General features: G+C 41.9%; 1 protein-coding gene across 2 annotated transcripts in view; it reads left to right on the top strand.

The window, feature by feature from the left end:
* Window positions 1-25,012, top strand: part of stxbp5a (syntaxin binding protein 5a (tomosyn)) — a 79,105-nt gene that overhangs the window by 51,196 nt on the left and 2,897 nt on the right. The window contains exons 8-24 of one of the 2 annotated variants that reach the window (XM_034528056.1): window positions 3,192-3,315; window positions 4,848-4,926; window positions 5,488-5,642; window positions 7,561-7,633; window positions 7,887-8,034; window positions 9,321-9,388; window positions 10,038-10,078; window positions 10,242-10,462; window positions 11,930-12,105; window positions 12,513-12,638; window positions 12,938-13,089; window positions 15,318-15,380; window positions 20,658-20,939; window positions 21,218-21,587; window positions 23,663-23,828; window positions 24,126-24,237; window positions 24,347-24,567. In XM_034528056.1, the coding sequence (XP_034383947.1) occupies window positions 3,192-3,315; window positions 4,848-4,926; window positions 5,488-5,642; window positions 7,561-7,633; window positions 7,887-8,034; window positions 9,321-9,388; window positions 10,038-10,078; window positions 10,242-10,462; window positions 11,930-12,105; window positions 12,513-12,638; window positions 12,938-13,089; window positions 15,318-15,380; window positions 20,658-20,939; window positions 21,218-21,587; window positions 23,663-23,828; window positions 24,126-24,237; window positions 24,347-24,567 (2,577 nt within the window). The remainder of the gene's footprint in view (window positions 1-3,191; window positions 3,316-4,847; window positions 4,927-5,487; window positions 5,643-7,560; window positions 7,634-7,886; window positions 8,035-9,320; window positions 9,389-10,037; window positions 10,079-10,241; window positions 10,463-11,929; window positions 12,106-12,512; window positions 12,639-12,937; window positions 13,090-15,317; window positions 15,381-20,657; window positions 20,940-21,217; window positions 21,588-23,662; window positions 23,829-24,125; window positions 24,238-24,346; window positions 24,568-25,012) is intronic. The other variant, XM_034528057.1, reaches the window with a different exon arrangement.

Below are 25,012 nucleotides of genomic sequence, written 5' to 3'. Positions count from 1 at the left end.
GATTCAGACGGGTAATGTTTCACTGCTGATTGCTCATTTGGCAAGTCTAGCACAATGTCCATTAGACGGAGAATATCATTCTTTATATGATGGTCAGTCTCTGTGGGGCTTTATCTGTCAGGATGTTACTCTTCATTATGCTAATGTTATCTCATTGGTAAGAAAAAGATGAATCTCACACACCGCTCTTGCAAGACATTTGTTTTCCTAATGTGATAAAGGTGGGGAAGGGGCTATTGTGGTATAACAGGAGAGAGAAATGTCACTCAGTTCGTCTAATGCTTTGATCCAGATTGAAATATCTCAACCATTATTAGATGGATTGGATGGATGAAGAGGTTGAATCTTTGAGCCTTTTACTATTTATTCTTTCCCCCGTGGGCCGCTAGCACTACTGTATGTGGAACAGCTCCATATCGCTGCCTTGAGCAGAATGCTAACGACAACATGCTAACATGCTCACAAAGACAATATTCACAAGCCCGTGTGAAGCACGTATGATATTTACCATGTTCACATCAATGGTGCTGTGTCATAAACCCAAGTATTGGACATATATAAAGATTTGATCAGATGAAAAGTCAGACCAGCATTGCCATCTAGCATGTCAACATTTCCACTTCTCTCACTTTTTTTGAAAAGAAACTTCAAAAATTCCAACGTTTTTATTGTGATTTATAAATGTATAACAACCTAGCACTTGCTTTAATCATACCCGATGTTGGTGCATCATTTTTTCTTAATATAGAAAACGTCTTAATTGGAGCTTAAAGGGGTTTGTTTATTTTAGGGCTTATGTTCTTGTTTCAAAACAAGAAGGGATTGCTCTGTGGAAATTACTGTTGACATGCTTGCCCCAAATCTTTTTTTACAATAATTTTTTTAGATTAATTCTTTTTTGGTTGAATGTTCTCCTGCTTGAGCTGAATTACCATTGCTGTGGGTGTGTTATTATTATTATTATTATTATTATTATTATTAGACCTTTTATTTAACCAGGTAAAATCAATTAAGAACCAATTCTCATTTTCAATGATGAACTGGCCAAGAGACTGTGAAAACTGACCTAATGTAATAAATCATGAATGATTTTTAATTGGCATTGTTTGATATGATGAGTACCATGTGTTCTAATTACCCTACTAATTGTCCAATTAAGAACAGTGCAATGTTCCCTGACTGTTACAGCAATCAATGCCGGATAGATTTCCAGAATGTATTCTGTCAAAGCTTCTCTGAATCTTTCTCATGCAACAGTGATTCAGTTGTAGCAATGTAGTGAATATCTGCGCTTTATATACTGTATCTGGGTTGCAGTCAAAATAAAGAAAAATATACCCCTACAGGTAACTGGAACTGAAACTAATCTATCAATCAATAAACCTTGAACAAGACCTGTCAATCATTCACAATGTGCCAATGTTCACACCGGTGAATCACTTCTGGCAAGAAATCCTTGTCAAACTGCGTCCCACCCGTCACTTCGCCTCGTGCCGACCAGAACTCACATCCGCCATCAGCATTGATGAGACACCTGAGCCATTACTCATTATGGCTCCAGATATTTCCAAGAAAACAATCGTCATGAAGAGGGAATTAGGAAACTCCAGAACTAAAGAATGCTTTTGAAAAATAACTTGTTTCCTTTGTGGGAGTGAGCGGGAATGAGTCATTGACTGTGTAATGAGATAATGTGAGTGGTCTCGGCAGCATGAGGTCACGTCTCTGTATCCTCCAGCTCACGGTGACCTGGAGTCTTTTTGAGAGAACCAGGATAATGAGACCTTTAGAAAATCCTCAAGGCTGTGCATCCAAAATCACCCACCTCAGGAAGTTCTCCACTTTATTGGTTTCATCTTTTTGAGTCCATGGTCTGACCAAGCAAGACTGTGGCGGATTACATACTTTACCAGCAAGCAATTGACAGTGTTCATTACCTCTCAAAACTTTAGATATGATCCAATTTACTCTTGGACGGATACAATTAACCGGTGTCACATGAGCAGGACTGTAACATCGGTTCCCCACACCGTCTCATTTAGCTTTTTCTTCTGGAAAAACACATTAAATGAGCCCCACCATTAATAACACGCCAAAGGCGAAATTGATACAGACCTAAACAAATCGCTTCAATTGGAAGAGATTTTCTGAACCTGAGTGTGTGCTCACTTCGACATAGACGACGGTAAACATTCATGTCAGATGAGTGCTGGAGATGAGACGAGGGAAATCAAAGCTAAGTTCACACATAAAAAGTAAGAGGAATATTAAAGAGTGCACATAAGCATAACCAAGACTTATTTTAAAGGCTATACCTAATTGTAACCCTTATTTCAGAGAATATGTCCAATTATTGTATTTCCCCTGACAAAGCACCGCCTTTGGGGTGGAACGTAGTACTAATGCTGCAGCTGTTCATGTGACAAGCCTCGTAAAACTGCTTTGGAAGCTGTTGTTGAGCTTCACACAGATTTGCTGCACGTCATCATATTTACTCAAAGTCACTGGGGTAAATTCAAAAAGACGTTCACTGGGGTAAATTATGAGCTATGAAAAGGGCATCAATAAGCATGGCAGCCCTTTACTGGTATACATACTTCAGGCATGATGCGTTTGTGTTTTCAATGATTGCTTGTCAGTAGATAAATCCTTGTGAAGCGGGATTAAAGCCACATCGAGACTGGTTTCGATGACGGGGGGAAAAAAAATTAGGGAAATGTTGCTCGCTCTTCCCTTTCACTCTGAAGAAAAGAGCGAGCAACATTTCCCTAATCTTTTCCTGTCTTTCCGTATTCTTCTCTATATGTTTTTGCTTGCCTCTGTATAGATTTTTCCATTTGTTTTGCTTTAAAACGGCCAATCAAAAGGTTTTCCAGTAAATGCTGTAGATATTAGAATTGCGATTACTTTCATTTTTAAGATCAAACTTGCGATTGTTTTTTAACTTCCTTCCTTTCTAAAAACACATTACTGACTAAATGGTTTTGTTATGATCTCCACTTCTCTTTTATCTCACCTCCACCATCTGCTCAAGAGTCTATAATCCAGAGTCAAGGGCGTTTGACCCCCCCATGAACAGTGTACTGTGTACCGTATGGCTAAAGGGAGAAGGTGGCACATGACGCTTCATCTTGCTGAACCACTGACCCCCCCCCCCCCCCCCCCCATCCTTCTTGCATGTTGTTTCCTAGGCGATCCACTCAGTTGCCTGGCATCACGAGGGCAAGCAGTTCATTTGCAGTCACTCAGATGGAACTCTGACCATATGGAACATCAGAGGCCAGGGCAAGCCCATACAGACAATCACCCCACACGGTAAGGCGGGGGAAACGCACACAAAAACACACACACACACACACACGGCTGTGTCCAAAGTCTCTTCCACACTCATTCATTTAGTACTCCCTATATAATACATACTAGGTGGAGTGTAATAATAGTCTAGACTATCGAGGGAGTGATTTTAACGGCCAGATGCATGATGGTCTCACATTTCAACACTTTTGGTTGTGAAGAGAAAACATTATTTATTAATTATACCATAACACTTCATTATATAAGGTTAGGTAATTATTAACCTCATACTTGATCTTCTTAACGAATTGTAATCCCCCAAATAAACATCTGTCTTGTGCTGCACACCATTTCTTTGCTTTTGGGGGAGAACAAAACAATCTGAAACACGATTACATTCTAAAAAAATGCAGATAAATTGTTTGAATAAACCTCAAGCCGGGGTTCATCTTTTCGAATTTTCTTTAACCCGAAAGTGTTTAACCTCACCAACAGTATTAATTGTCATTTATTTACTGCTATTATAATTGTTTTAAGAATTGTCCTTTTTGCTGTGTTTCCAGCATTTTGTGTATTTTTCATCTCTTGTGAAGCACATCGTTCCTGTTTGACAATGCATGATAAATGAGTCTACAGCCACCTCTGTTAGTCAAGTCACTCGATACCGGCCGAAAGATTCTGCCTCTATGTTACTCCCCCATCTTTTCCCTATTTCAATCAGAGGATTATTGTCAGTTCAATTATGTCCTGCCTTTGTTTGCTTTACTTTGTGTCTGCACATCCCCACATTAGAGCCGGTGCTCTGTGTATTTCCTGCAGAAAAGCAAGTCTGCTCTTTTGAAGATGCATTTTAATCCATCCTCCTCCGTCTCCCCACACACCTACTCATCCCACAGAGCACTCTGACAAGTCACTCAGATGAAGGGACTGGAAGAACTAGACAGTGTGTGAGTGCAACAAATGGACAGAGAGACAGAGCGTCAGAGTCAGAAAGAGGAACTAAATGAAAGGAAATAACTTTGAACCAGTTTCCCAAGCTTTCACCACACAGGCTTTTTAATTAGCTGTTCCTCCCACTGCTGCATACATAATTAGTGCTATTTAATGGGCATTACGCACATTAATTTGATAGATTTAAGTCAGACTTATAAGTCCTCCTTTAATTGTCTTTTAGATATCTGTTATTTAGATGTAGTTATTCATAGCAGTTCTTTATTATACATACCTGCCTTAGGGCTCACTTTGGCTCTTTAGAAGTAGTGAAGATATATACAGCCACTGATATATGTGCACTCTGATACGCATAGGGAGGCACACATGTGATCGATATGCAAAATAGATGGATTCTGTAAGTCGTCCATGATCGTCACACCTTCTTTGACTCCCTCTCCCTGCATTTGTAGCAGCCCTTTGTTATTTTGTTGGCTACTGTTCAGAGTTGCAATTTAAGTGCAGCTCTAAACAGCTTCTGAAAAAAGAAAACAAATGAGATGACAGGAGGTGAAGAGAGATGAACTGGCAAACTAAAGTAACTTCTGTTTTTTCTATTTTAGGAAAACAGCCCAAGGACGGGAAGAAGCCAGAGCCTTGTAAACCCATTCTCAAAGTGGAGTACAAAACCACCAGAATTGGGTATGGTCTCTCTCTCTCTCTCCCTCTCTTACACGTGCATGCTTGGACATTATGATGCTTAAATATACGACACAGTAAAGGCAAAAGACACATCAAAGTTAGGAGGTTACCGCCTGTTGCCAAGGCAATGCGAGTGACACATGCACTCGCATTGCATGTTCTTCAGACTAGGAGCTACCCAGAATGTATACAGAGACATCTGCAATCTTTTGACAATAAAAAAAAAAATGAAGAAGACACCACCCCTCTTTGAGTCATGGCATCATGTATCAGGGGTATTTCTCAAATACTTTGTCCAGTTACTATCGTTAAAAAGTCTTTTTAAATTGTCTTTTTTTTGTAAAAAGTTATTCGATTTGTGTCAAGTTGTGATTTCACCCGTCAGAGTTAGCTGTTAACATAATCCATACAACATATTTACAGTATACGACCACAATGTACAATGCACAACTTTAATGGCCATCGGCAGACCAATCAAAATCTGTATTCTCTGTGGCTGAAGTGTAAATTGTATTTGTATAAATCCAGTGAACTGTTTATACATGTGTGTGTGTGTTCCAGGGAGCCCTTCATGATCCTGTCCGGAGGTCTGTCCTACGACACGGTAGGACGGCGTCCATGTCTGACTGTAATGCACGGGAAGAGCACCGCCGTGCTGGAGATGGACTATCCAATAGTGGACTTCCTCACACTCTGTGAGACACCATACGCTAACGGTGCGTTTGTGTTTTATTGTGTTGTGGACGTGTTCATACGCTGTGTGTGCATGTCTGTGCTTTTTATATTTGTGTATTTGTGTCGCAAACACACTCATTTCTATTTTTTTATTTTTAATTATGTGGATTTACTTGCCTCTGTGTTAGTGTGTTTCACTAAGAAATAAGAAATTTCCCCAAGGGGAAGAATCCTTTTCCAGTTTCATTATCTGGCATGCGATGTTACATTTTCATTAAATCTATTTGTACACAATATCCATCTAAATTATATTATGATCTTATTTCCTGCATAGTTGAGTCAACCGCTAAAATAAGTCAAAGTGGAGCTGAATGATATGGGATCCAAAATGTATGTAAACTATAGAGCAGGGTTATCTGGCACATATACAGCTCCAGGCAAGATTAAGGAGTTATGTAATAATGGTGACGTCTCGCTGGCAACCTGATGTCACCGACCGCTGATTTTATTTGGTAATGAACATCACTGCGTCTTTGAATTACACAATACATGTCTGGCTGACAATCTGTATGTCTGCACGCTTAAACCAGCGTTGGTGTGTAGAGGAGGTTTGATAATCCTCAAAGATCCGTCTGCAAATGACAGACAGACAAAGTCTTGTGACACGGACAACGATTCAGACGTGAAGCACAGCTCATAAAAAGAAACACAGAGCATCAGGGCGTCATTCTCAGTAAATTAGATCGGATTTTAAGATTGAAAATAGCCTATCTGATTTTTTCTGAAGCGTTCACCCACATCTCACAGCCCTCCTCTAGAGAGAGTTTTTTTCCCCAGTGCTTAGAAAGGCAAATAGACTTGAAAGAGATGCACAATTATCATTTATTTAGTTTTTTTGTTCGCCGATAGCCTTGTTTTATAATCGTCTTTTGGGGAATCGGTAGTAAAATCACGGTTGTCCTTCTCAGCTCCCAAATGACGGACGGACATAGAGATACTGTACAGTGATCTAAAGTTACATGAGAGGTCACAAGAGAATGTGAATCCCTTGGAGACCAGCACCAGGGAAGCAAAGTGGAGAGGACAGTGTGAGGTGTAGTGACAACGTGTTTCAACCTCTGTGTACTGTCAGCTACACAACAGATTCTTCTCTAAACACTCGTGGTTATGCTACATATCTGAATGGTCTCTCTATGGTTTGTGTAGCCCGAGTTTGGGCCTGAGCTTTTTAAAGCACTGGACTCAGACTAAGCTTTAGGACAGGGGGCAATTTATGGTCAGAATGGTAGTTTTTTCTCTTACCATAAACGTGTGTCAGGGTCCCCTGTAGCAAAGCATTTAACCCCTGCTACTCCAGTTGAGGCATTTGGAGGCCAACCATATGAGGCAAAAATGGGCAGCTCTGGTGTGATCAGTGTAAACCTATGAAAGAAAGACTTCCCATGCATCCTTTCAGTAATTATTAATTACCATGGATTTTCTTCATATTGCATTCACAATTTTTCTTTTAGAGCTTGATTATTTATTCATTACGTCATTGTCCCCTTTAATAAGTATTTATTACTTTTCTCAGGTTTTTTGACATAAATGACTAGAATCAGAGATATGTTAGCTTATTTTGCAGCAGGGTGATCTGTTCTCATGTGTGTGTATATATATATATATATATATATATATATATATGTGTGTGTGTGTGTGGATGAATCCAGTGTGATACTTTTGGATGGGAAATTCTAGTCCCAAATCAGACTGATTATTTTTAACCAGAGCAATATCCCCCACAGACATACAGTAAATGAATTTGAAGCGTGAAGTGTTCCTGGCCTCACATCTTCAGGGGACAGATATGATAATAACAGGAAGTCCCCGTGGTTTGCAGATCTCAGGGGAGTTCTCTCTCAAGGAACATGTTGAACATGTGGTGTGATGAATGACTTGTCCCGCTGTTGCTCTGCGCAGATTTTCAGGAACCTTACGCTGTGGTGGTCCTTCTGGAAAAGGATTTAGTGGTGATCGACCTTGCACAAAATGGGTGAGTCTGATTATTAAATACCTCTTCATCATCTGTTGTTTCTTATATGTGGGCTGAAAGGTCAAAGTTGGCCTATTAGTGCTCGTTATCTTTATTATATACGTGATATACTGTACCTCCATGTTATATAACTTACTTTCATAAATCGTGTTCTTTAGCATGCATGCAGCACTGAATGAGATTAATGCACTGATACTTGGCAGACGGACTCGCCTCATTAAAAGTGACTTTGTCTGCGCCTTCTTGCTCACAGTTACCCCATATTCGAGAACCCCTACCCTCTGACTATCCACGAGTCTCCTGTGACCTGCTGCGAGTACTTTGCCGACTGCCCTGTGGACCTCATACCTGCACTTTACTCCGTCGGCTCTCGGCAGAAACGACAGGGCTACAGCAAAAAGGTACTATTTCTTTGAAAGAAAAGCATCATCTATTGTAATATTATGCACATACTAAAATACTCTCTTAGTTTCACTGGCAAATAAATCATTTTAATTATAGAAAATGTATCAACGGAAGAATATTGCTTATTTGAGCCAGTACTTGATACTCCCATCAACCTTTTGCCAGTTTTTGAGCTAGTGTGGGTGTGTGCTTTTAGTCTATTCCTATAATTCGTGACATTACCAATTTACCAAAGATATTTATGGCAAATTAGTTCTGTAAAAAAAGCGTGTTTCTATCGCTACAGAAATGGCTAACTACTGTTAGCCATTGAACTGTTTGTTCTTATAAAGAAGCAGACTACTACAAATCACTACTTCCTAAAGAAAAACTTTTTGAACACACCTCCCATCACAGTTTAATGATGTGTATAATAATAAAAGTAGATATAATATAAAGAAGTATTAGTATCCCGGGATTGGAATTTTCCTTTGTGTCATTCTGGATAGCTGTGTCGTAAAAGAGCTAAATTAGAAATGTAAATGTTCAACACGAGGCCCTCTAACCGTACTCCAAGAACAACAAGGTTACTGAATGAAGGACACATTAATACATACTACAAACTGTATGCAGCATGACTTGCTTTTGTATTTGTAGTGCTAAAGGTTATTTTTCAATGTTTGTGTGAAGCTAAACGCACGATATATAAAGTGCCATATTACCTAACAATCATCCTCTCTCTTGTACACCTCCTCTCTCCCCTCATTCTCTTCTCCCTATTATCTAAGACAGACCCCCTGCTCTTTTAGCCATTATGTATGCCTATGTTCTTTTCCCTGTCGCCTTGTTCTAGCTTTCTGTTGTAAATGTCAGCATGGACTGAACCAAACTGGCTGCCTAGCTGCTGCTTTTTTCCCTTTTTTTTGTTTTTTTTGTTAAGCAAAGGCCTGGATGAGCTGCGGGAGGGCATTCTCACATAAAGATCACCATGAGTCATCCTGATGACCTTTTGTATGTGTCAACGTGTTCATAGCCAAACCCCCCGCCGACACTCACACACGCTTTCAGACGGAGACACACACTCATTGATGTGCATAATGTATAATTGCGAGACACACTGAGAGGGTTACACAAAGGATCCCGGCCTTTTCTCCCATGCACACTCACCCAGGTGCAGTTTTATTATGTCATCTATTTCTAAAATCATTGTGTATTGATATTGACACACTCTTTATTGCCATAGCTGTACGTCTATCTGTGGTCTCTCCTCCTCTCTAATGTACTGTGTCTGTTGTCAATCCAGGAATGGCCTATTAGTGGTGGAAACTGGGGTCAAGGCACACAGAGCTACCCAGAGATCATCATCACTGGGTAAGACAATACTGATTTCATTAGCATTATCGTCTTGCTGCAACTCACTTACTTGGCCCTCTCCTGCACTGTTAGGTGTCTACAGCAAAGGAGCTTGTCTTCGAATATTTATTTATAAAATATAGATTTATATATTCCAATCATGTGCACTGCACTCATGTTTATTATCCCACTCTAAGCTGTCATCAAGGGGAGAAGGGGCATTTTTAACAGAACACACACACTGACTTTGAGGTATAGCTTTGGCAGTAGGAGGCTTTCACTCGTCTCCTTCTCTCTCTCTCTCTCTCTCTCTCTCTCTCTCTCTCTCTCTCTCTCTCTAAGAGTGCCACAGATAATAGTTCCCTCCCAATCCACTCAAATGTCCAAATACTTCCAGGTTAAATAACCTTGACTTATTATTGGTAAGATCCTTCTAATAAGGAGATCTATGGTTGTTTTCAAATAATTAAACAGGGACCAACTTATCTAAGTTCATTGATATTTGGTTTGTTTTTATTTACTACCTATCGGATTACAAACTGATTTATTTTGATCAGCCGAGAGCTCAACGTCCGGAGTCAAGACACCAGGTCACAAATTGATAGTCATCCCTCTCTTGTTCCTCTACTTCTCATCATTTTGTTTCCTGCATCTCTTGAATTCCCAGGCATGCTGATGGAACCGTGAAGTTCTGGGATGCCTCTGCAAGTGAGTTCTCTCAAGGGCTAAGCTTTGTATATGCTTCAAGACTAGTAACAATTAATTACTTAAAGTTCAGCACTGATTTCATGTTGTTTAGAGTCAGGTTCGATACGTGTGATTTCCTTGGATTGCAGCTGATACTTTTCTCCTCTCTCCCTTTCTACCCTAGTAATGCTCCAGGTGCTTTATAAGCTCAAAACAGCCAAGGTGTTTGACAGAAACCGGTCCAAGGAGGACAAAGGCAGCACCGAGGTGTCAGATGAAGACCCCTTTGCCATTCAAATCATGGCCTGGTGCCCTGAAAGCCGAATGTTGTGTGTGGCCGGGGTGTCAGCCAACGTTATCATCTACCGCTTCAGCAAACTGGAAGTAACTACTGAGGTGGTGCAGGTGCGTATCGCTTTATCAGGTCTAACATTGTACTGAATCTGTTCACTCATCTTCTCTTTTATTGTAAGACAACCATGGACTCAAATGAGGGACATCATGTAACTCTCTTTCACAAATACATTTTGCTTGTATTTGTTCTTGTTGTCCCCCTCGGCACTCCCTTTCTGTCGTGTTGTGAGATGCAGAGACATATCCACAAACACACACATGCGCTCTAATATCTGCCTCGTCAAAGGCAGTATGGTTGCCATGCCAACAGACGGAGCAATGAAGCTAGACTCTCATTATAATCTGCCTTGATGGCGACGTAAGTGCTTATGGGAGTCAGTGTTTAATGATATACTGGAAAGAGAAATGCTGTTTAATCTGTGTGAGCATGCTCACAGCTCCTATATTACAAGTGAGAGGGTGCGTGCGGGCTGTTCATGCTTAGTTTCTGCTTTTCGCTGGAGCACCAGAGTGTTAAATTGGAGACATTTTTTGTATTTATAATGTTGGCAACATTTTTTCTTGTGATGCCGTCACTGCTGTGGTGTTGTTGCTCGAGACTTGCTCGAGACAGAGGTCGCTTGTCAATCAAAGTGTGTGGGAGGTGCTGTGATGCGGTCTTCCTCTGCAGGTCTGTAAGTTAATTTAAAAATGTTTAGCTGGTACCCTAAAATGTGACAAGCACATTTTGTTGTAACTATCCAATTATTTTGTTCTGCCAAGCAAACAGCAAAAGTCTGATTCAAATCAGCCACCTTCCTGTTGGAAGCTTTTTCTGAGAATGCCGGTGAGCGCTGATGCACGTGTCAGAGAAATCTCAGGCCTCCGCTCCAAGCGTGCGACTGGGATGAGGATGAGGACCAGATATTTACCAGCAGCGGGCTGTAATTAGGAGAACAGCCTCCCTTCCAACAAGGTTGAACACCTCCATAACCTCACAGAAATGAAGGTGGAGGAGGAGAGAGGCAGGTGGGAGTGAGCATCCCCAGAAGGGCACTAACCACTCTTCACTCCCACATGTCAGTGGGGCTAATGAGACGGACAGCATGCAAAAGAGAGAGCTTATGAACATTGTGTGTGTGTGTGTGTGTGCACGTGTGCGTGTGTGTGTGTGTGTGTGTGTGTGTGTGTGTGTGTGTGTGTGTGTGTGTGTGTGTGCGCGCATGTGCGTGTGTGACTTAGAAGGAATGGAATATTTCAGTTTGGAGGACCTCTCTGACTCTCAATCTGCCTACACACAAGCACGGACACCCGTGTCAAGCATATCTCTATTATTATTAAGTGCACAATGTATGTGCTTGTCGCTCACTGTGAAATTACTTTTCCCGTCCTCAGAGGAATTCATGAAGAATAGTTGTTTACAAGAGTTTTGTACCTTCATTTTGATGAAGGTACAATTTTGATTTTGATGATCTCCTCTTTGAATAAATCTGCTAATATCCTTTCTCCTCTCTTCTTCTGTGTGTGTGTCTTCTACAGTTACTAGAGGTGCGGATGCAGTACGAGCTGAACGACATCGAGTCTCCAGACTGCGGAGGGGGAGAACAGACATCGGCGCTTCCCACCCCCGGTGCCTCCCCTCAGACGAGCGGCCCACCTTCACACCCCTCCACCAGCAGCAACAACTCTGACGGAGGCAACATGCCCTGCCTCAAGTATGAAGCACACACACACACACACACACACACACACACACACACACACACACACACACACACACACACACACACACACACACACATACCGATTACATAAACTCCCATAAGCACCAGGAGCACTTGCACACATTCTCATACCCAATCATGCACACAAGAGTCTTTTTTTCTTTGCCTCAAGCACTCTTGCACAGACTTAGTCAGCGCCTGAAGCATTCTCAGCCGCAGCCTCCCCTTCATCCCATTGCAGCCGCTCACACCAGACCCTCGACACACAACGGCTTCAGAACTGCAGCCGCACCACTTGTCAGTTGTCTTTATGAAACCTCCTTTTTAATGTCTCTTTCGTTTTCTTGCTCCTTTCTGTGTCCCCCGTCTCCCCCCCCACACCATCTTCTTCTCTCCAGAGTGCGCAGTACCCCTCTGAAGCAGTCTGCAGGTTACCAGGTAGATTTGGTGGTCCAGTTAGTGTGGGTGAGCGGAGAGCCTCCGCAGCAGATCACAAGTCTGGCGCTCAATTCCTCCTACGGCCTGTAAGTATACAAACCGTGGTCAGGAGTAGAACCAGGTCCTTTGTGTGCTCACTATTTATCCTCGTGGCCGTCTCATCTGATGTGAAAAACTAAAATGAAAATCTATAAAGACCACTTTTTTTGCTGTTCAAGCTCACGGCTAACGTAACAACCGGGCCTGACTTACGACTGCCCGGACAATTTTGATATTCCGGATGTTTTTGAGCTCTAAAAATTACATTAAAAACGTATAACAACGTTGCTATAACCCAATTATCCCAACTCTCCCCCCTGTCCTGCTTCTTCCACTTCCTCTCCAGTGTGGTGTTTGGCAACAGTAACGGTCTGGCAGTGGTGGACTACGTCCAGAAGACGGTGGTGCTCAACCTGGGGACGGTGGAGCTCTACGGCTCCAATGACCCCTACCAGAGACAGCCCCGCTCGCCAAGGAAGACACGACAGCCCTCTGGAGGTAATAAGAAAAGGGATGAGAAGGAGAAGAGTAAGAAAAAAAGTCTCTACTTTTCTGACCGCACACAGCAGTAGACGTTTTATTTCTCGACCATTACAGTGCAGCCTCGAGGAATAACGTAGCACTTATTGTATTACTACCTGCTGTTTAGTGCCCAGAAATAACGTAGCACTTATTGTATTAATACCTGCTGTTTAATGCTCAGAAACTAAAGCTATTTATTTTAGGTGGCACTGCTCATCTATTCTTTCAGGCCCACTAGCTCAGATTGTTTAGCTTCGAACTAGAAAAGCTGAACACAATTATTTATTTTGACCCCTCTTGTTTTTGAAATTCCTGCCATTAAGCTCAAATTGTGTCTCAGCTACTGATATGCTTCATTGAACCATGATCTGAAGATCCTGCTCCTGTCTTGAGGGGAAATTAAACAATAGTCCGACAAACAGCAGTTTAAGGATCTTTGGCAAAATAACTCATGAGAAGCAAAATGAAAGAAGCAAAAATAACATGAATACAAGATAAACTGAATCAATGAAGCACATACCCACTACCACACAGCAATAACACACACACACACACACACACACACACACACACACACATACACACACGCAAGCACGCACACACACACGCACCAGTACAATCCTGTGCCCTATCACATGGCGATAGGCAAAATCAACTGTACAAGAGACAGGTGTGGCCATACACACACACACACACACACACACACACACACACACACACACACACACACACACACACACTGATGACTTGAGAGCACTGGCTATAGTCAGTGAGAAAATCATTCGGTGCTTTATAAATTATTAGCAGGACTTTGAAGGTGATTCTTTATTGTATCAGTGAATGAAGTGATTTCAGTAATATGTCAAAATGTTTGTGTACGTGTTGCGACTCCTGAATGAGCTGGAGTCGTCCTACGGATGTTTTTGCATAATCCTGCAAATAGAGTGCCACAGTAGTCTAACCTGCTTGAGATAAAATACATACAGGACGCAGTTTCTGAGAGTCAGTTGAAATATGAATAGTATTTTGATCAATCGTGATATTGGTAATGAGATTTTTCTAAATTGATATCAGTATCCAAGAATATTAGCACAGTTTCTGACGTGCTCACTCTGTTCTTCAAAGATGCCAAGTGCGATAATGTTGTTGTCAGTCTTTCCGTGAACATTATGACGAGTTTCCATAACTCCAAATGTCCCAACGTCCCTGAACTGATGTGAGAATGAATAAAGTCAGAGAACAAAAACATTGGAAATGACGCCATCCAGGCTCAGTTCTCAAGGCCGGTACACAACAGAGACAAACTCTTTGCCCGTCCACCTTCTCTCTTTCTCTCTTCTCATTCACACACACTCTCACAGCCCATCCCTTTTACACACTGCAGCCTCATGGTACCACTGATAGCTATTAAGATGCTTTCCTTATAGACACACTGCCACCCTGTGTTAGATGGCGGCAGTGCAGCTGCGTAGAGGATGCCGCAGTGTCATGACGATGCACTGCCCATACTTAAGCCAAAGTTTGATGGATGAATTAGAAAGCTGTGGCTGCTGAGAGATGATGTTTGGGGGATGTTTGTGATCGTTTACGGACACACATTCACACACACAAACCAATGTACACATTCACTCACAAACACTCACTTATACGCATGCACGTGCACATGTAAATACACACAGAGCATCTGGTGTCACTGACTGGTGAGCAGCGGGTTGGCACCTGTCAGAGCTTGGCAAGTGTGAGCAGTAATCAGGCGTCCAGCTGTGTTGCTATGCCAACAGGGACTGCTGTCTGCTTGACTTTCTGCCTCACAGGACAATGTCACACACACACACGCGCAAACACACACACACACACACACGCAAACACATTCATACACAAACGGAGGACTTAGACTTAGAACTGGATGAGGAAACATTAAAGATACACAACATCTTCATTGCGTTTGAAACATGAGCTGAACCCACACAGGGCTGGTCTGCAGGTCAGATTAGTGGAGAGAACCTTAAACATGGGAACCATCCTTTTCGTTCTTCAAGTCCATTTTCTCAAAAGCATACAGCAGTCCCAGTTGTTATCGCAGGTTCTCTCTGCAGTGCATTACACAGTGAAAGGGGTTGTGGTGTTCTCTCTCAGGATGAACACTGCAGTGGTTCATTTTGACTTTATTTGACATCAATTTAACTGTATGATCTCTGCTGCAGGTCTGTGCGACATCAACGAGGGCTCAGCCACATCAGAGGACCGCTGCAAGTCCCCTACTTCAGGTAACATGTCCTTCAACGTCTTATTCAAGAACAGTGGGAGAAATATAGAGGAGGCTTTGTGTTATCTAGACGTGAAAGCCAATCACTGAACCAGAAAAAAATATATATACGTATTATGCCATGTATTTAATTGCAAGAGGAACATTGGAGTACGGTTCAAGTTCCAAAAGAGCCTCTACTTTTAATACTATTTTTATTGAAATTGTTGCTCATCAAACTGGAGATTCTTTTTTTTTTTTTAACCATAAAATTGTCTGGCTGTCGATTTCATTCCACCACAGTCTTTAGAAATGCTCTTTTTGAGTTTATTACCATACGTTTATGGGAGTATTTTCCCATTCATGAATGCTTTCTTTTACCACTTTCCAGAGATCAATAGACAGGAATAAATTTGTTTTAATCTCTCAGTGTGACAGCTAAGAATTATACACTCAATGAAACCAAAAATTGACATTCTAGTAGAGAAACCCATTCATTTACATTAATTAGAGAATAAGTTAAAAAAAATGAAAAGATCAACTGGAAGGGCCTTGGGTAGTTTCATATACTTAGTAACTGCATAATTGGGGGAAATATATCAGTTACATTTATTATATCAGTCGCAAGATGCTGTGAATTAACTTTTGAGGTGGGATCTTCTTTCAGGTTCACATTTAAATGTGTCTGGGTAGTTTCCATATCAGTGAATATGACCAAATGCAAACAAACACAATCCATTTTCACTTAGTATATCATGCACCACAGGCACAGAAGACCTTACCTTGCTACAACAGGAAGATGCTCTGTTTCTCTTTTACTTGTCTCCTTCTTAATGTACATCATTAGTATTTCAGCTTAAGGTGCTTGAAGAGAGAACAGCCCAGATCCATCTCATTAGGGGTAACTGGGCACTGAAAACAAAAAGCTTTTTTAAAAGGTCGGACAGAAAACAAATCTCAGAGTCTGGAGTCCTGCTGCAGGTATGATGTCTGTCCCAAGCCCCCATGTCTGGTGCCACCAGACTGTGGTCTGATAAAACTGTCTGCTCTGCATTATTCATAGGACAGAGAGCACGAAAAGGTGTGTTGCTGCAGAGAAAATATGCCCTAACAGGAATTTAAATTTGTTTGTTCCTGCGAGTGTAAGAAACATGTTTGAGATCTCTTTATATGCAGATTCACCTGTTTTACCTTGAAAGAAGTTGCAGAACGTTAATTCAAGACTCCCATTAGTGCCAGGAGAGTGTCATTTAATACAAGCAAATCCTTGGATTATTTTGTTTCATTTGCATTCAAAACAACTTCAAATCTCAGCTTACATTTGCCAATGCTAAACCACTTACAGTATTAGGACGGACGCTCTTGATTATGCATTTAATATATTAAGGATTTACGCACAATAAAAAAAAAATCTGTTGCCAATTATTACTCTCTAAGAAATAAAGGTGTTAACTAGAACCATAAAGGGTTTCTTGAACTTGTCCTTAAAGGAGTACCTTCTTTGGATCCACCCGGAACCTGAATCTTTTCAGAGGGTTCTGCCTAAAACCTAAAAAGGGCTATATCTAGATGTATCTGTGAAAGGTTACACCCAGAACCCTTCTCTGGCAGTTCTATTCAGTACCTTTCCGCCATCTAAGGGTGCTAACAAGAACCCATCTAGGAAATTCTACCAAGATCCTTTTTGTACTCCAAGGATAATGTTCCAGTACCTCAAAGGCCCCGGGGGCTCTCTGTGGTGCAGCGCAACCCACAACAATCATGGTTTACAATCACAGTTCTACATTTTTTGGGGGTGGGCGGAGGGGGCTGGATTGTGGGTGTGTTTGAGTCAAAACAGTGTCCTGAACATCAGAGTAAACAGCGACAGCTTGTGTATAGTAATAAGCCAAAGGGTGTTTCTAACTGCACATTTACTCTACTTTACTCCCCCCCCCCTTAAATCCCCAAAAGTCTTGATGTCAAACAGCAATCTACAGCAATTCTACAATGGAGGTGGTAGAGGAGGTAAGATTGGCCAACGATTTTCATTTGAGGCTGTGTAGGAAAGACAACGTCTAGATGTGTCCCCCCTGTCTCTGTCCTCCGTGTCGTGGTCTCCACAGTGGGAAGAAATAGATTAGAGAAGAGGGAGCCCAAGTTCAGCTTCTCTTCTGGGTTAGCTTCTGTTCCACTGTCGTTCGGTTCTCACTGTATTGAATTATAAACAACATCTTTTTCTTTTCTATTTTTAATTAAAACGTCTGTACTCAACTACATAGTTTAAAAACTGTACGCCGGGAACTGAAAGCTCATAGAGCAGAGGCCAACTTGGAAGCATGCGGGGAATTCAGCTTTCTGTGTACACACACTATCGAGCTTCATTGCCTCAGACGCATACTGCATGCTACATGTACGTAGCACGAGTGTCATAATGTAAATGTGCCTGCGTGTGAAATCTGTCCTGACCTCCGACAACAGGTTCCCCGTCTACATTATGAGTTACATGATTGGCTCTGTCCATATAGCACGGTATGATGACACCACGAGCAGAGAGAAACCCATCTGTCCAATTGTGTCTTTGTGTACCTTCAGTGTGCGTTGATGAAGTAGATAATAATATATCAGTTGTGTTTTGTCTGTGGAAGGCCGGGTGTGACAGGTTTGAGTCTCGGGCAGGCACCAAAGAGGGCAACACACACAATCGTGAGGGCAGTAACAGGTTTTATTTGTTTCGATTACACTTCTGGTAGCGAACAATCTGGGCATCCGCTACCCGCTCTTCCCTCCTCTCCAGCTACTCCTGCTCTTATATGGAACACAAAACACACACACACACAATTGATCCCAGCTGAGGTTGATTTACACATCATGACACCGTTCCCTGAACCACACCTCCGCTCCACCCACTCTGCAGCTGAGTCTAGCCACACCCCGCTGCCACATAGGGGTTTGGGATCCTTTCCTCTTTCTGATCCAGGTGACAATGAGTAGGTATCTCAAACAACCGCAACATCAGAGACTGGAGTTGTTTGCCCTTGCCCAGAAACCAACGTTCTAAAACCAACGTCATAGATTCTTTGAACCCAGCCTGACCTCATTGAATTGGTCCGAACCCCGTTGAAGCTCTGCTAAAAGTTTTACAAGACATGTTTTTATACATATTCTAAGCCTGAGAATATACAGCACATTTCCCCCATCTTTCCTATTTGATTTGTTGCACCTGTAAGGGCAGAGACCTGAACCCTTTGTAATTATTTTAGTTTTATGGAGTTCGGTGACCTCGTGTAATTTCCATCGCTCCTCTTAACTTCTATTTCGTCAGAATAAGTGAAAACACCTGCGTGGATATGCAGGGCCCCCGAAATTAAAGTAAGAGTAAGCCATGTGTTCTCTGTAGATACGTGTCCATAAATTATGGATAGGAGCTGGACAACAGCAAGCTTTGCAAAATGGATTATAGTTGAAGTGTCAGTCATTCAAATGATGTCTCTGGCACAAAAAAATTAATCAAGTTAAACCCAATCCAATTTCAGCTTGAGGATATTAAGGATGTCACAGACTTTTCAGGGTTTTTGTTTAATATTTCTTCATTTGTCATGATGGATTTCTGTCAGTTTTGGAACCCGACAAGAACTTGCCAGCCAGACATTTCTTAACACAAGATGAATGTCCCCTTTGGTCATATAGTTTCTCCGACTTCTCCTCCTACAGACAGAGAAATAACGTCTAAGACCTTCATTCAATGTTGTTTCTATAAGTTCACTCTTTTAAAAGATGGAATGATTAATCAACTTAGATGAGATAGTTCTGGGTAAATCTACCTATGGTTATTAATGAAAGAAGCAAAAATCAATAATATCTTTACAGGTGACCAAAGTGTGTCTAGCCTACAGTAACTATCAATAGACGACTTCAGTAACCATCTTTTCCACTGTCTTCGTCCATCTCCTGTTCAGTATTTTCAGTTTTCTGTTGCCTTCCTGTTCTTGGTGCATGCTTCTGTTGCATGGAGGTCCTGAATGGCTGTGCAGTTTTGATGTATTTCACTGTATCAGTCCTCTCTTGCAGGGCATTGTGCAACCAGAGGTCACCTCCTTTGTTTTGTCTTTCACAGCATGATTCTGTGATATACAGGGTTGTCTCATCACGCAGTATCTTCTACTGTGTAAAGCATTTGGGCTCCTCTAGTCAATGCTAGTTATCGAGCTTTGCATGGCATTGTGTGTTAGTGTAGACGTGTCTTTGTAAAGAGGGATGTTCTCTTTTTTCCAGCAAAGATGTCACGGAAATTAAGCTTGCCTACTGAGCTAAAGCCAGACTTGGGTAAGCCTTAACTTGTCTCCAAACAGATTTTATGAAATGCAGTCTATCTTTCTCACTTCAACTGGACTCACACATCCAATTTGTCCAGTTTTATCTGGTTATTAGCCTCAAAATTGGCAAGCTAAGCGGATATTTTATTTAAGTTTGCATGAATCAAAAGTAGCATTCATCTGACCAGAATTTAAATTGAATTGTTTGAATTAAATTCGGTGTAAAACTCCCACTTTTAAAACTTGGTGGGGGTTCTATTAGGTCAGTGGTGCTAAGCTAAACTATGCACACTCCATCTCACCTTAATGCTTTCTGCTACTTTCGCAGCTTCCTCTTTCTCTTCTGTGCTCTTCATGTCTTTCCTTTCTCTGTCTAATTGGTACCTTGCAAATTGTCCAAATAGCAATACTGTCACTTTAAAAAAATAGAGGTGTGGACAACGTTCTTCTAAAGCACCAATACCATTGGATGGGACATTTATGGTTGTTTAAGAGTTCCAATGTTATACATATGTAAAAGTGCCTTACAGCTACTTCTGTCCTACTAATAAAAACACTGATTCGGGATGGAATATTTTGAAAATGTTGGTTGGCCTACGAAAATGTGCAAATGCATATTTGCTTTGGATTTGTGTCTATGGTAGAATATATTATATAAAGTGTGTATAATCTAAAGTCACCATCAACAAGGTTTCAGGTGATGCTGCTCTGTTAACCAATCTGTCCGAGAGATACATTTAGTCCAGGCTTTTATATATTTACCCGCTGTTAAGAAAGCCCATACTCTTGGATTTCTATCCCACATCTTCAGTGTCTTACAGAGTTCAGTCCTAAACAAAATAGTAATATGTCTTGAGTGTGCTGTAAAATGTAAAATCCTGTTTAGGTCTAACGTGTTTCATTTAACAGGACACTATGAAAAGATGTCCACATCATCTGTGTTAACTCTCATGTGGCTGCACTGCTTTGCGAGTGCTTTACCTCTCTCTGTTTTCTCCTTACTGTCCTCCTGTCTGTATGCCCGCCGCGGGGTGCCAACCCATTAGACCACCGGGACAATTCTTTCAGCCGCTCACGCTCCTCCAGCGTCACCAGTATCGACAAGGAAGCACGAGAGGCCATCAGCTCCTTCCACTTCAGTGAGACCTTTGCCCGGAAGGGGGATAGCACTTTGACACCCTGCCTGTACGTGGGCACCACTCTGGGCACGGTGCTTGCTCTAGCGCTCACATTGCCCCCTGCTGGGGAGCAACGGCAACTGCAGCCAGTTATCATTTCACCGACAGGTGGGTAATGGGATATCAACAGGGAAGCGGTGATGGAAAATAGAGTAATGCGTAGCAGTTATGTCGCTATAATAGATGAAAACCAGATTGATGTGTGCAAGCTGATACTCACAACATTGTTTATTATAAGTAGTATAAGTGAAAAAGGTTTTAAATCCTGGAAATGTCCCCACTGCGGGACTAATAAAGGATTATCTTATCTTACCTTAAAACAACACGATAAAGTCCCATAATTTGAATTAAAATGTCAGTAACAAGCTTTTCTTTCCGTTGATCAGGCATGCTGGTGCGGCTGAAGGGCAGCATCATGCGGATGGCTTACCTGGATTCTACAGGTGCCATGCTGCCCCCTGCCTTTGAGCCTTGGTTTGAGCCCAACGTGACAGCAGATGGTGAAGAAAGGGAGAAGGTCCGTAAGCGCCGGCCCGTCTCAGTGTCCCCTTCCACCTCCCAGGACCTCAACGAGAGCCAGTACGCCGTGGTGTGTTCGGAGAAACAGGCCAAAGTCATTTCCCTCCCGTCCCAGACCTGCATCTATAAACACAGTATCACAGAGACCTCCTTTATCCTACGGGCAGATGTGGTGCAGATGAGCCAAGGCGTGTGTCTGGCGTGTTTCTGCGCCAATGGCCACATCATGACCCTCAGGTGAGAAACACGTCAGTCTCCGTCATTCAAAAATAGCTGGTTATTATTAAAATGTGTCAATCAAAGTCAGTTTGAATGAATCATTTTTCTATGATTAGGTTTGAGTAGTTTTGATTTGTCTTCTGTTGTGCTCTGTATGTGTTATTACTTTCACAGAGAACAGTATTCACACTAGACAAAAGATGCTGGAGGGTCAGTATTTTTGCCTGTTTTGGTCAAAATTGCCATGATGACCTCACAACATCTGTCTTTTGAGTATGAAACACATTAAAATAGGCACAGTGTCAATGTGTAAGCCAGCCAATGAGAGAACCATGCTAGTTTAGTCCTGACCAATAGAGGAGCGGGAGGCGGGCACAGGTGCCTGCTTATGAGCTCATCAGGGTTGTGCATGAGGATTGAGATGGGAGTTGGATATTGAGCCATGAGCTGGACAACAGCAAGCTTTGCAAAATGGATTATAGTTGAAGTCATTCAAATGATGTCTCTGGCACAAAAAAAATAATCAAGTTAAACCCAATCCAATTTCAGCTTGAGGATATTAAGGATGTCACAGACTTTTCAGGGTTTTTGTTTAATATTTTTTCATTTGTCATGATGGATTTCTGTCAGTTTTGGAACCCGACAAGAACTTGCCAGCCAGACATTTCTTAACACAAGATGAATGTCCCCTTTGGTCATATAGTTTCTCCGACTTCTCCTCCTACAGACAGAGAAATAACGTCTAAGACCTTCATTCAATGTTGTTTGTACAAGTTCACTCTTTTAAAAGATGGAATGATTCATCAACTTAGATGAGATAGTTCTGGGTAAATCTACCTATGGTTATTAATGAAAGAAGCAAAAATCAATAATATCTTTACAGGTGACCAAAGTGTGTCTAGCCTACAGTAACTATCAATAGACGACTTCAGTGACCATCTTTTCCACTGTCTTCGTCCATCTCCTGTTCAGTATTTTCAGTTTTCTGTTGGCATTATTAGGAGTATTTGGGACATTCTGAGCACACAGATGGACTATAGAGAAGTGGATTAGGCTGCAGATATAGTTTGAGAAGTTTATTAACATCATGAAACTTGTATTGTAGTTCATTTTAATGAGTGTGAATCCAAGCTGACCACAGCCTTCACTTTGGGTCATGTTGTACTATATTTTACAGCTGCCAGCAATCTACTGCTTATAGCATGATGATGGAAATATCCTTAAAAGACTATTGCTCTCAGTTATGGTGTTCTTTTATGTTATTCATTCTTAATTATCTATAATCTACAAGTGTTTGTTTTTGTTGAAGTTTAAGTGTGGTTTAACAATATTATGGGATTAACAGATTGTCTTAACTTTTAAATGGCAGAAATAAATGCTGTCACCATAGACGCACACAGGCTCATCATATTATGTCCTCAATTAAACTTTTGTTGTTTTCAAAATCAGACACACACGTTTGTCCTCATACACACCCACAGCCAACACTCAGTCACATCTTCTGACCTCTGACCTCCATCCTCTTGTGACCCCAACGCTGGCCTAATCCTTCAACACCAAAATAACCGTCCTAAATGTAACCTTCCAATTTAAACCGATGTGACAAGGCTAGGAACTTCCCATAGAGCATGCACACACACACATACACGCACACACAGATGTACCAGGTTCATTTTCATGTAGTGTATGGAAGTGTAATGGTGGAGTGGTCCGTTGCTCATCCTCATTAATCTTCATGTCCCGAGAGGAGAGAGAAGGAGACAGAACATCCATCCATATGGGTGTCTGACAAAAGGAGGATGCCCAGCTGTCTGCCTGTGTGTGTGTGTGTGTGTGTGTGTGTGTGTGTGTGTGTTTTTCTGTGCAAGTGTGTGTTTGCCAGTTCAAAATGGTGCACAAACATTGCCATCAATGTTTCATGAGCATTGAAATGCGTGTTGAAAAACGTGAAGTATTTAGAATCAACCACAGTATTCTTGTGTTTAGATGCTGACCACGGCTAACACGTAAAAGGCATTTGTTTGGCAGCGTTAATAATATAATATTCTTCTAATAGATAATCACATCAATCGTCTCTGTGTCCCCCTGTCTAGTGTGCCGGGACTGAGACCGCTCATGGATGTAAACTACCTGCCTTTGACAGACATGCGGATAGCAAGGACGTTCTGCTTCACCAACCTGGGTCAGGCCATGTACCTCTGCTCCCCCACTGAGGCCCAGAGGCTCACTTACAGCCAGGACACCTGTGAAAACCTGCAGGTCAGTTAGCATTCTGTACGCAGAACAGTATGCGTGTGGATTTAATGAGTCATGGTTCAGGATTTGGCGTTTAAATCTTGAGCTTTGCATATTATATCCCATGTCTTGGGAGCATGAAAGAACAGCATATTGTACTGCACAGCAAGCATTAATATGTATATGTATATGTTGCCTGAGAAACAGCATACTAGACTCTGTGTGTAGTGTACTGCAGTGGGGAACAACACACTGTAAACATGGACACAGACAGTCAAACTGTATGTAGCAGGATGACATGTGTGTGTGTTGATGTCACAGGAGATGCTGGGGGAACTTTTTACACCAGTGGAGACACCAGAGGCTCCCAACAGAGGGTTCTTCAAAGGCCTCTTTGGGGGAGGAGCACAGTCACTGGACAGAGAGGAGCTATGTATGGCAAACCTACACATGCCCAGATATACAGTGCTTCGGTCCTTGGTTGAATCAACCTCCCCTTCACATGTCTTACGCTGTTTATTTCCTTTCCCTTCTCAACTCAGTTGGTGAGATATCATCTGGAAAGGCATCCCGAAGTTTGGCCCAGCACATCCCAGGCCCGGGTGGCATCGAGGGCATGAAGGGAGCGGCGTCTGGTGTCGTTGGAGATCTGGCACGCGCCCGAATAGCACTGGATGAAAGAGGCCAGAAACTGGGCGAGCTCGATGAGAAGACAGCTGCCATGATGGCCAGCGCAGACTACTTTTCCAAACACGCCCATGAGGTAAACAGAAAAGGTTTCCAAGTATAAGATCTGGAGAGAACAGTTGGCCCGATGTGACGTCACAGGAAGGACACCGTAGTCGTTCCAGCTCGTGCATAAGTCTGTCTGTGCAGAAATAAATCAATTTTGAAATCGGAAATAAATAGTTTAGAGATAGGAGATATTTATACAAGTTTGTATATGCGTTGTTTCAGCTGTTTTAGCTGGTTACAATAGCTGGGTGTTGCAAACAGTGTGATGGACATAGAGCAGAGAGACTGTGTATCAAAGCAAACGTTTGTGAGAAATGTGTGATGAGTGATCTGCCTTCTCAGATTATTTTAGAACTCTTTCTCACTTCCACTATTCACCCACTAGAGGGCAGTATGTGTCTGTTGAAAGGTCAAAGTACTATGGTTACTATGGACGTTTGCCTTTAAATTAATCACGAGGATCATGGATCGTG

The sequence above is a fragment of the Cyclopterus lumpus genome, chromosome 24 (assembly GCF_009769545.1).
Source record: "Cyclopterus lumpus isolate fCycLum1 chromosome 24, fCycLum1.pri, whole genome shotgun sequence".
Taxonomy (NCBI): Eukaryota; Metazoa; Chordata; class Actinopteri; order Perciformes; family Cyclopteridae; genus Cyclopterus; species Cyclopterus lumpus.
This window is presented reverse-complemented; position numbering and strand designations above follow the sequence as displayed.